Here is a 13,225-nt window from a genome sequence, read left to right on the forward strand (position 1 = left end):
TTCTCAAAAATAGACACCAAAATTGAAATAAATCTCTATTGATACATTAAAATATTTTATTTTTTTATCCTTTCACTAAAAAAAGAAGCCTTAATTTTAAGGAAATAGACAGTGGGAAGCGTTCTTTGTTTTGTTTACAGAAATTTCATTGTGAATGTATTTTATAACAAGGTTCGTGACAAAATTAAATAGGATAAGAAATTATAATACTGCAACACAATCTTTGTTTTGCTCTCATTGCTGAATAATATTTTTTTTAATAAATCTGTACATTAATTAGTTCTTACTTGATTTACTTTGTAATGGCAGATGGAGGAATATCTACTGATGTCAAAAACATTGTACAAAATCTTCAAGGAACTCTTAATATCGCTTGTGACCAATTAACAGGTTTTTATTAATTTAATTTTTATGCTAGCGTATATTATTTTAGCATGATTACCACATAATTATCATATTGTCTCTAGATGAATTTCTGAAAAAGATTTTGTAGCATTCAGTTATCTCTATAAAGATTGCCTGGAAAGTAATATTTTTAATTTTTCTTTCAAATTTATTTTCTGAAAACAAATAAATTTTTCCCCCCTTCATATTGCTGCACGGTATACTATTGATACACTTTAAGTACGCAACTTTAATCACCCTTAGAAAAGAGAAGTGTTGTGCCCCTGCTTAAATAATAATCTATAAATGTCTAAATAAATTTTTTTAATGATTTCCGGATATCTTTGCTTTAATTTTGTGGCTCTACCTAAAAATGTAGAGATCTCTGTGACCTTTTTTTTTTTAAAAAAGGGAGTAGAAAACAATGTTTTCTATATTAAGAAAAATTAAATAATAATAATTTTAAAATATGTGGCTTTGTGTATGCAGCCTTCTTTTTTTTCACATGTATGTTTAAATAGAAAAAAATTAATTTTAAATTAAAAATTAATTCAATTATCGAGCCTATTTTGTCTTCAGAGTGGCCTCCTTAAAATTGCTGCTACCAAAAAAGCAAAAATATTCTTTTTGATTTTGAATAGTCTTTTCATGGATATCAAAAATACTACTGACATAGTACCTTAGTGTATCTATGTTGTATATTTAAAAATTCATTCCAAGTCGAAGAACCAGGCTATTCTATTAGGTTACATCAATTGAAGCTAACAAGTATTTACCAGTAAAAAATTATATTAGAAAAATCCAGTAAAAATCAGGTGAAGGAGGTTTTGAAAGAAGGCACCATTTAGTGAATTTTAACCTCTTTTCTTACTTTTTTCTAATGAAATTCATAAAAAAGGTATAATGAATTATGGATATTTTTAATGGCATATATTTCTCAACAATCATTTTTTATTTCAGGTGACCTCCCTGTTCGTGACTGCACTGACTTTGAAAATGAAACATTTTGGGCAAACTTTGGTACATAAAAAAATTATAATTTTTATTATGTTAAATTAAATATGAATGGTGTTTACTACACTAGGGAGTGCTGGAAGCTCTGGACTGCCTATACTTCCGTGTTACTGTTTTTGGTGTGTTTTGAAGCCTCACAATGTGATCATTGTATCTCTTGAGTAGTATTTCTTGTATTTGTTAACTGATTTATTATTTGTGTTTTAAAAAAGAATCGTTAGGAGAATCTTCACTTGAAGACCTGTCATTTCAAGACGTAAGAATTGTCATTTGAAAAAAAGAATTGTTATAAAACACTATAACAATATATCGAAATGAAACCTAAATGATCATTTTCAAAATGAACGTAATTTCACTGCTCCAACAATATGCTAACATACGATGGTGTGCTTGTCTTGCACCAAAGACCAAACAGTAATAAGCTATTAAAAAGAGGCCAAACCAGAACTGCCAAAAAAAAAAACGAATTATTTCAAAATCTTGCAACCATGTCACTTTTTTTAACAATATATCTCTAAATAACTAAAACAAATTTTCACTTCCAACTCACCCAAGTAACTTAATATCTCGTGAAATACATCAGATTTGAGCTCAGGGATTATATAATTTCTTTCTCTTATTCAAAACAACATCTGTTTGAAAATATCGCCTTGCAGAATAAGGCTGTAGTAACCAGCTTTATACTTTCTAACCGGAGCAGGTAGAGATTGTTGTTGTTTGCATTTATACCATCCATAGGTTTCTAACAGTTCTGAAGGAAATAATGAAGTAAAATTGAAAAGGATATAGATGCTTTGTATTGTATTTCTAATCGAAGAGAGCAAACACTTGTGTTTTATAGCAAAAAATAATAATAATCTGCTGTAATTGGAAGTTTGCCAATTTTTGTTGGGAGGTTTGCAATTTGTGAACTTGTACAATTGTATATACAATGATGGATGAATTTACATAGTAAAAAGAGTTAAAAAAAATGGTGTTCTCGAACAAAAGTGAAAGTAATGCAGATGATTTTTCACATGATGACGATGTGAACATATGCAAAGACTCATATTTAACTTTTTTCATATGCCCGAGATAATTTGGGATAGTAAACTGTTGGTAAATTAAATATTTTTTGCTCATAAGAAAATAAAAATTTCAACTTAGAACTTGTTTATTATGTTTTGTTTTAGTTCCTTGTATTTATTAATGAAACAAAAAAATGAGTTGATTTTTTAAATTTTTTTTTTCCCTCCAAAAAAATTTGTAAGGAAAGCGATTAATCAGCTTACAAGGTTGAAAATATTTATTAAAGAAAGGTTCAATTATGTTTAGAAAATATTGATTAAAACAACTAGAAATGATGTGTTGTATAACTGAAAAGGAAACCAAATGGATAAACTGCAATGTTTTCGATAAAGTAAAAGACATAACTGTTACTGTATGCAAAGGTGATACTTTATTGTCAAAAGAGTATTTTAGCTAGCTGAAAACTGGTATACACATATAATAAATCTCTACCTTTATGATAATAAGAATACAAGAACACAGTAATTGTTGTGTTTCCTCTTTATATATTTACTCTTAGTTTCCTCTTAATATATTAACCTTTTCTACTCTTAGTCTTTCCATCAATTAAAACTAGTACTGTTAGCCTAATATAGCTCACACAAGAGCACAGCGTTTGTGTTTCCTCTTTCTTGATACATTGTATATAATACGTACAGCGCAAACACAGGATTTTTTTTTTACGGGTTTGAGTGGCAACCCTGATACGTTATAATACTATAAAAAATTAAAACTACAAAATTTTCAATAGTTTTGTGAAGAAAAAAATTTCTAGCAATTTTTTATATTTTCCCAGATTGTGCGATGCCTGAAACTAGGAAAGGTAATACTCCAACTATGAAAGAAATTGTGAAACTAAACTTTAAAAAAAAAAAAAAATTAGTATTTTAATCTATAATTTTTTTTATCTATATTTAAAATTCGATTAAACTTTATGTAAAGCAAAAAAAATCTTTTTTTTCTGCTTTATTACTTGCTGAAGAAGAAAGTTAAATTAATTTTAAGTATCATAATTTTCTTTTCTTAATACAGATCTTTGAACAGTTCCATTTTGATTAATCAAATATTTATTTTGTCTATCGATAGATAGAATAATGTGAATATTGAGAGAATTCATATTTTAAAGAAGCTTCTTTGTAAACAGTATCCAGAAACACTGAAGTTCAAAAGATCCATTGTTTCTTAGTGCAATCATTGGTTTCTTCAATGAGTTACACTTTTTCTTTTAAATTAAAGAATTTATTTGTTTTGTGAATTATAAATATTGATTTCATCTTCAATGTATTTAATTGCTAAAAATTGATCTATGTAATTTTGATTATTTCTGTTGTACTCTTTCTATGCAATGTATTATCATTTATAAATTTTGTTTTTTTTATTTCTTCAGCTGCAGCAACAAATTTGGTTTCCCATGAGGCCACTAAATTCTGTGTGGCTTTTGATTCAGGTGGAGTTACGTCAATTGAAGAATGTCAGTGTCTCGTAAATAAAGTTGAAAATGCCTGTCTGGCTCTCCTTTCGGTTTTCTTCAAATTTCCGGTTTCTAGAGGTTTGTTGCATTGGTTTATCTAAATTTAGGATTCAACTCTTTTGTCGAATTCTTGTTTACTTTTGCAAGTTTTTCATAAATGTTCATAATTATTTCTTATGTGCTGAAAAAATACTCAAATGCTTTGAAAGTTTTATTTTTTAAAAATCTCTCTTGAATTGTGAATTAATTAACAGCTTTTATGCATTAACACCTAGTCTTGGTTTCAACGATGCTCAAAATAATGAGTTTGAAAGTAAATTTTTTTCTACATGTTTTTTGTCTTGTAATGGTATCCTCTTATATCATCCTTATGACGAATATGAATATTAAAAGTGCTAAATTACGAAAATACCTATGGCCAATGTGTTATACAAAAAATAGAAGTTTAAATCAAATATATAAAAACACATTGAATGCAATGAATTCTGCAAATATGTTCTCTTAATGTAACAAGAATGATGGATATTGTATTGTATATTAATAATGTAGATGTTATTTAAGCGTTGAATTTCATATAAGTGTTTCTAAAAAATTTTGAACTTCATTGAATGTTATTTAAACTGAAGAATTTTCTTTGGAAGAAATCAAATTAAAGAATAGTGCTGTTTTAGTATGCTGAAAAAAATATAATAATTTACTGAACCAAATTATTTGTATCAAAGTTACAAGTTTTCAAAATCACAATATGTAAATAATAAAAATAATAATGAATGACAATTTAGTAAATAATACATAAAATTAATATAGGTTGTAGTGGTTGCAACATATTTGAACACACAGATATCTAAATTATTAAATGTCTTAAAATATTGTACAGGATTTTAATAAAATGTAAGTCCATCTATCACTGTTTTCTCATAAATAACAAATAAAACAACTCATAAAAATGTCTCTTCTTTAACTGAATAAAAATCGGGTGAATTATTTTATTCAAAAGATCAAAAAAATATTAAACTAATCTTTATTTTCAAAGGACAACATTTTCTTTCTGTCACCCAAACAGTGTTTCAATTGCTTAATTTTGCTCAGGTTGGTTAAAGACACTGGTGTAAATGAAAATACTGTCACAATAAGGTTCATAGAAATTATCAATGTCTCTAAATACAATTCTCTCATAGTTCTTATCTATGCATGTGTGTCATTTAAAAAGATAAAAGTATTTTTAATGATTCAATTGTATATATTATATTTTCAGGTAAAACTTTACACAAAGAAATTCATTTACATGTTTCAAGCATTTTAAATGGTATGAAAAACCTGTGTTCAGCAATTATTAACCAAAGGTATTGTCATATCATTTTTACCCATTATGTAATTTTTGTAAATTCTTCTTCTTATATCTTAACTTTATAATGACTTAAAAAAAATGACACAAACTTTAAATGTTGAGTTACTGGAGAATCTGATACAAGGTTGGCTTTTTGCTGGCAGAAACTGGTTATAACCGGTAAAAACTGGCAGAAACTAAAAAAAAACGTCTATGTTAGTTCTAGTAATTGCTTAATGACATTTTGTTTAAGTAAACTGAAAAATGTAACTCCATGTAACTGTAACAAACTTTTTAATTCATTGTTTGCAAATATATATTGTTTTTTTTATATTAAATATAAAGAGTGCAGTATATCAAATATCTATATAAAATAAAGAATAAAGTAATGTGATAATCAATATAAATACTAGATTTTAGTTTATTATATTAAACTCTGAAATTCAGTAATTATTATCATTTAACTCTTAACATAACTGAATGGAGCTGATTTCAAATAGTTTTTTTCTTTTCGAAACATAATTTGCATGACAACAATCCAATTGGGTATAATATAGCCTACGTCACAGGTTGTGTTGTTCCTACTAAATTTAACCCATGAACGGCATTTTCTGCGAGCCTAACTTCAAGCCACAAATAAACAAACGAAGTGTTCGATCGTTTAAATAGCTGCTCGCCAGATTTTATTGCATTATAAAGAAAAGTTATTGAAACTAAATACAACTAAATAAACAACAACAACTAAAACAAATAACAACAACTACTAATAACAATAACTAAATAAACAACAACTAAATTCCATTCGTTTAGAATTGCATCATACGTTGTTCCTACTAAATCGAAGTAGTTGTGTTTTTTTCATATTATACCCCATTACTATTATAACAGTAACAGTTTTAATCTTTGCTGTATGTTGATTCTGCCCCAGCTGCTACATAGTGGTCCAGTTTTAAAAAATATGCAGTAGATGAAAGTTTTACAAATCTTGCTTGTTCCTTGATGGCAATGCCTGCTAGTTCTGCTGGACTTGAGAGAATCTTCTCAAATTTCTCGTTCGTACATAGCAAATTGAGAAATTGTTTAAGTTTAGAAACTGCATCAAAACTTGTCTTTCGTTATAGATTACTGCAGAGTGCAAACAATGTAATATTTGATTTTGAAATTTTGTAAACAAATTGTACTTTGCTTAACATTTAATTGTTTTCTCTATGAATTATCCATTGTATGGCAATCTCAGTACTTTTATGTCATTTTCTGAATTTCTGCCACAAATGTGGCAGAAAAGGGTTTCAGCCATGTCAGTTTTAACTGGTTTCTACTAGTGGTTTTAACCACCTAGGCAGAAACTTGCCAACCTTGATCTGATATCACCGATGAATTGTTCAATTAAGTTTTTTCTGAACTTGGTGAACTCATGCCAATGTTGATAGTATATATTTTTTTTTCTCTAGATTTTGGTGTGAATATTTAAAAAAAAATTTGATTCTGAGAGCATGAAGAATTTTTCAATTATTATAATAAACTATATATATATATATACATAGTGTGTAACGTTTTTAAAAAGTGCTTAAAGGTGCTTATTTTAGATTTTCCTTTTCTAAAATCGCTTAAAGGTGCTTTTTTCATTAGTTGTGCTTAATTTTCCCTTTTCCAAAATGAGATTTTTTTTTCTTTACCATGACAATTTTAACCACACATTATGCAAAATCGTACTTTTCACATTGCTCTATTCAATGTTTTCACAATTCAATCAAAAGCAATCCATTTTGGCGTACGGTCGATCTGGTAGCGTATGAAAGCGCCCATCATTTTACATATTTTATGAAATTCTTGCGAGTCCGCATGTGTGTATAGTGAGCTGGGTTTGATGAGATTATTGCACTCCCGTGTGCAACTAACTCTGCTGCATTTTGTTAGATATTCTCAATTTCAAGCTTCATTTTTCTACCCTCTGAAATTTAACCGAAAAATCTCCAGATCATTTTTTAATGGCTAATGTAATCAAGAAAAGAGTTATTTGTCAAAAGAAAAAGTCTTTGAAAAATTATTTTGCATTTTATTGATGTATATAGTGCTAAAAATTAATTAAAAGGTGTTTATTTTTGTTGAAAGATTTTTCTATGCACCCTGATATATATATATATATAANGATCTATGGGGCAGGAACAAAATATATATGTATGCTGGCCGAGTGGTTAACGTGTCTGACTGCGGAGCCAATGGCCGCGGGTTCGAATCCCGCTCTGGGCATGAATGTTTCTCTCTGTGTGTTGTCTTCTGTTGTGTGAATGTGGCCCACCCTATGTGGCAGTATAGCGGGGGTAACGTTGCTCGCCTCCGTGACTTTGGTTCACAGGTGCCCACTGGGTAACGCTAAATGAGTAACAATGCCGGCATCTTCTATGGCAAAGAACAAAAAGTTCAGTGCCTGCCGTTATGTAAATATATATATATGTATGTATTCAGTTCACATTTCAGTAGTCAGCGGCTGCATATGGCCTGCAGGTCACAGGTTCTGCACCCTTAATATAATATAACTTGCTTTTTGTGCACCCAAAGCATTGCTAAAATAGATTTTACCTTTTTTTTTACGTAGAATATGAAATAAAGTATAGGATTTCTTTTTCATTTGAGTTAGATTTTCTACAAATTTATTAATTATTAATCATTTATGATACATGAGAGACATTTATGATACACACAATTTTTATTAGACAAAGTTGCTGATTTAAATCTTTGTTATTGCGCATTTACCTGAAGTTTTAAGTGCACAAAAGTGAAAAGATAATTGTTTTTCTATTTTAAAATTATTTTATTCTTAGTAATATATCCTTTCATTTTATCCTTTTAATAGTATTATTATCCATTTAATAGTATTTTATCCTTTTAATATTATTTAGACTTCAAAATTACTACTGTAGACAGCGCTTAAAAATATGTAGTATTTCTGGCAACCCTGATAAGACTCAATCTCTCGGTAGATGAAGGTTGGTCCTTAATTACTTTCGTTACAATCGTGACACCTATGGGCATGATTTGAACTCACCTTCATCGAAAGTTACGCTCACTTTGATGAATGGTCCACACTGAGCAGATAACTTGTTATTTGTGATTGCGTTTTGTCCTCCTCGGACTCTCTGTCTCATTTACTCACCTGCACGCACTCGACTGCTAATAGCAACACGGGAGAGACACACAACTCTGAACTTATTGCAGCTCTCACGACGCTCAAAACTCGTTCAACTTAATACAGCTCTCCCCACAAGTGCTCAAAGTCTGGTTGAACTTAACACAGCTCTCCCAGTCTTTCCTAATATAGCAACAAGTGGTATTGTTATCAAATACTATAACTGATGAAATTCTGGTGGAGGAGCATTATGGTGTAATGAATATTTAAACAACAATTTACTAGTATATAAGACATGTTAACTGGATTCGGTCTTGGGGTATTGTTTGATAGATGAAGGTTGTCGATAATTACTACCCCCACACAACAGTTTTCTTAGAAATGTGGCCCACCCTGTGTACCCTTTTAGAATTCATCCTCTTTGTCTTTTTTGTAAATTTGTTGTACCCATTTTCTCTTTCAGAAAAAATTTTCTTTTATTTATTTTAAGAGAAAGAAACAGGAATTGTCATGACTACTGCAAATTATTTTTAGGCTAAATTAATCTAAAATATTTTTTTCCATATTTATTTAAGTGTTTTGAAGGACCCTCTATCTTTTAGAATTGAAAATTGTCCCTGTTTTTGATGTCCTCTTTTATTTTTAGGGAAATCTCTGTTCCCCACATTTTCAATGAAAACGTCTTTCCACTTAGAGTGTTTCAGTATTGCTGTTAGAGACATATGAGCAAATCTATTAAAACATAATTTTTGAAGTTTCCCCATAGCTATTTTATAAAATATTAATAAATTATGATAAATGCCAAAGAAGTTTTTCTTTTGTGTTCGTAATTTTTATATTAAAAAATTTGTATAACCTATAAAATACTAGTGAAAGTTATTTTTCCCTTTCATGATACCAGCTCATTATTCTATAATAAATCTATTTATAATATATTTATTAATAGTTGGAAATGATAGTGACCTTATGCTCAGATTAATTTACAGTGAAGAGGAATATATATGTATTTTGAAAGTAAAGTAAAACTATACTTTTTTGATTTCCATTATGTTTTGAACTTTTTTTCTTTGTCAAAAAATATATTTTAAGATCTATCAAAAATATTAAAATAATTATATACCAGGGCTGCCACTGAGAATGGGGAAAGCCTGGTAAACGCAGGGACTTTAAAAATCACCTAAAATAACAGAGAATTTTAAGTTTTTCCTTACAAACTGGAAAAATACAGAGAATTATATTTCTTATTTTCGTTTTTTGAAAGTAGTGACCATTCAAAGTGGAATCTCTGGAATATGTTAGGATGATATTTGAGCTATACTGAACTATTTCATTTACTATAGCATTATTTAAGTATGTGTAGCTGTTCCTCATTTTTTTTTCTCTAAGTTTTTTCAGCAATTAAAACTAATAAATGCAGTTAGGTCAATATAGCTCACACAAGCTGTTTCCTCTTAATTGTATTGTGTACAGGGAATTTTTTTTCCAGATTTGAGTGCCAACCCTGTTCTATACATTTACTTACTGTAAACCAAACAAACATTGCATTCAACTTACCCTATTGTGTTTTTGTTCTCTTCATATTTTTCTAATTGCTCTTTATATATATATATTTATTTTTTTCTTTTGTAGCGGTCATTTACAAAATGTTGGTAATGTTTGGGCTGATTGTGAAGCTGTTGAAAGTCTTCCTAAAAGTAAACTAACTTTATTTATTTTAGAGGACGCCTTTAATGTAAACAATGCGGGGTTGCCACTCCACAGGGAAAACCTGGAAAATACAGGGATATTAAAAATCACATAAAATAACAGGAAAAATACAGAGAAAAAATTTTTTTTCTTTACAAACTGGAGAAATGCTGGGAATTATATTTCTTGTTTTCGTCTTTTAAAAAATTTTGACCACTCAAAGCAGCTCAATCTATGTAATATTTAATGATTATATTTGAGCTATACTAAATTATTTCATTTACTATAGCATTATTTAAATATGTTCCAGCAATCAAAATTAATACATACAGTTAGCCCAATATAGCTCACATACAAGATGTTTCCTCTTAATATACAGGGAATTCCAAATTTGACTGGCAATCCTGGATTGACAGCTAATGGAAAATCAATATTTTTCATTACAAAATTTATGTTAGAAGGAATGTATTTCTATATTATACATGTGCATTTATAATTGTTTTTTTTTTTTATGACTAAAACTGAACTCTTAAACGGGAAATAAGGATGAACTGATCTATGGGGCAGGAACAAAACTCACCAAATTTAATGGAACTGAAACTATATGATCTACATATATATCACAACACCTTTCTTTTCGTAGTTTATTGTATGAAGGTTAGATTGGGCAGTCTAAATATATGAATGGAGAAATATGAAAAAGCATTCAATGTGATCTTTTAGCTAGGAAATCAATACGTCCTTCCTCGTGGCTTCAAAATCTTGGGAAAATATTACCAAAACATTGAAACAACAGAAATTATAAAACAGTGCCATTGACTGATAATTCAAATATAATAAGAAACAAACTGCTTATTCACCACCAGAGTATGCTATGAATTGTCCAAACCTGTTGACTTGTAGGGGAGGATATGCTGGCAACAGAACAGAAAATATGGATGCAGCCATACTTCATCATCATCATCAATGGCTCGACAGCCCAGGGTGGGCCTTGGCCTTTTCAAGAAGTTTTTTCCGGGCTAACCTTTTTTTTGCATATATATGAGTTTATTTACAGCTTACATTTTAAAAAAAATAAAAATAATCAATAGTTAGTATTAAATGCATCTTTGTAAAAGAAGTAAAAAAATTTTTGATTGAGCTGAAGTAGATATTGAGAAACAGCAAATTCATATTGTTTCTCTTGACTGAAATATACATATTTGTTTTTATGTGCATGCTTGTAAATCTGCACACATTTGTATTCTATTTTATAGTTTATCTGCTGGAAAGTTCTTTTTACAGAAATACTTCTCTTTCCCAATATTCACTTGCTCCAATGCTTGAGATACACAAAATTTGTTTTTATTTATGTCCTTAATCCCACATAGCAGAAATGCAGTGACTTCGCATCTTTGTCGCAGTACGTTACACAGCTCAAACAGAAAGATTTTTCTCTTTGGAAGTAAAAATTTTTGATTTTCTGCAGAGATTTACATTTAAAATGTGAATCCAGCAGATAAATTGTCACTTTTTGATGTTCTAAATTTACACCAATAGCACCGTAAATCCATTTAGTGTTTCAATTTTGTTTTAGGCAGTTATTGATATAGATTTTCACATGCTTTTTAAATATCCAGATACATTTCAGACGATATGGGAAATTTGATTGCGCATTTGAGTATTTATTTTTTAAGGTTATGATTTTGTGGTTTTTTTTTTCCTTTGGCTGTTATTGCTTTGATTTCCACCACATAGTCTTTAAAATCTAATAAACTGAATTTTTTTTTAATATTATTTATTACAACAATCAAATCTTGAAACGAAGCACGCATTTGAGTAACTTTTTAAAGGATCCGGTTCACAAAATTTTGTCATCGATCTGTTTTTCGGTAATTACTGCTCTGGATTTCATGAATATTTGTAAATGTGATAATGATTTACAAGTGTGATAACGGAAATAATTATAATTTTTTTAATTATAAATAATTATTTTATAATTAATAAATATTATTTTTTAATAATAATAAAATTATAGTTTTTTTTTCCTTTCTTTTTTTCTCAACCACAGTGTTTTTGTTACTTTAAATTAGTATTATACATCTTTGTTATTATTGAAAGAAATTAGTGCTAGAGAGTTTTGTTGCAGAAAGCCAGAAAAAATTCTGCCACAGGGCATTAAAGACCTACTGATTTAAAACATTTAGCAATAATTTGTCAGTCTAATGATACTTTCTTTATACAAATGGGCAAAAGCAGGCATTTAAAAGTTAAGCATTCGTGAAATATTTTCATCATCATTATCATAGTTGGCCAGACAGCCCAATGTGGGCCAATGCCTTCCTCCGAAGATTTCTCCATGAGAACTTCCGATGTATATTTGATCTCCAATTTTTTTCATTAATTTTTTTAAAAAATCAGGCCGAGTCGGCCCATCTCGAATGCGGCATTCCCCGCTTTCTTGTTCCAGTGGGTCTAAAAGGCAGCTTCTTCTTAATTGTATTGTCATCACTCTTTCGAATCACGTGGGCCATCCAATTCATTCCATTTATTTTTATGTATTTAATAATATCGAGTTGTTTATAAATCTTGTACAGTTCAAAGTTAAATCTCCCGTTATTTCTCCTCTCCCGCTTTCATTTACACCACAGAGTATATTCCACAAATTCTTTCTCTCAAATATTGTGATACACTTTTCCTCCAGTTTTGTCATGGTCCAAGCTTCAAAAGCGTATGTCAAGACTGGCCTAACAAGAGTTTTGTAGATAAAGAACTTTGTTTTTCTAGAAAGAAACCTAGATTTAATCAATTTTCTCAGCCCATAGACAGACCTATTCACCAGATAGAGTCAGTTTTTTAATTCAGGAGTCATTCTGTTGTCAATAGTAATACAGTGTAACGTCCCATATCCGGACGTCCCTTTCCCGGAAGGGTCGATTTCCCGGACACTTTTTAACAATCAAAATAAACAAACATCTCTCCATCTTCCCCTTTCCTTAAAAAAAAAAAAAAAAAAAATCTTTTGACACATTTTCTTTTTTTCTAGCTTGCACTGAACCTCTGATTCATGCATCGAACCCATAAATCACCAGAAAGGGGAAGTGAAGTTCTACCAAGTCCATTGAGTGACCGTTAGTGACGCTCCTCCCTTGGAATGTAGGAAAAAGAGGGAGATTTGTTTTCAAAAGAC

The 13,225-nt window shown here is 29.5% G+C and overlaps 1 protein-coding gene across 1 annotated transcript in view; it reads left to right on the top strand.

Moving 5' to 3' along the window:
• Positions 1-17: 17 nt before the first annotated feature.
• LOC107440318 (cyclin-D1-binding protein 1 homolog) overlaps positions 18-13,225 on the top strand; it is a 19,361-nt gene continuing 6,153 nt past the window's right edge. The window contains exons 1-5 of the mRNA XM_016053213.3: positions 18-390; positions 1,345-1,404; positions 3,833-3,994; positions 5,172-5,259; positions 10,000-10,064. Coding sequence (XP_015908699.2) covers positions 303-390; positions 1,345-1,404; positions 3,833-3,994; positions 5,172-5,259; positions 10,000-10,064 — 463 coding nt within the window. The 5' untranslated portion in view covers positions 18-302. The remainder of the gene's footprint in view (positions 391-1,344; positions 1,405-3,832; positions 3,995-5,171; positions 5,260-9,999; positions 10,065-13,225) is intronic.

Source organism: Parasteatoda tepidariorum, chromosome 4 (assembly GCF_043381705.1).
Source record: "Parasteatoda tepidariorum isolate YZ-2023 chromosome 4, CAS_Ptep_4.0, whole genome shotgun sequence".
In the NCBI taxonomy this organism is placed as follows: domain Eukaryota; kingdom Metazoa; phylum Arthropoda; class Arachnida; order Araneae; family Theridiidae; genus Parasteatoda; species Parasteatoda tepidariorum.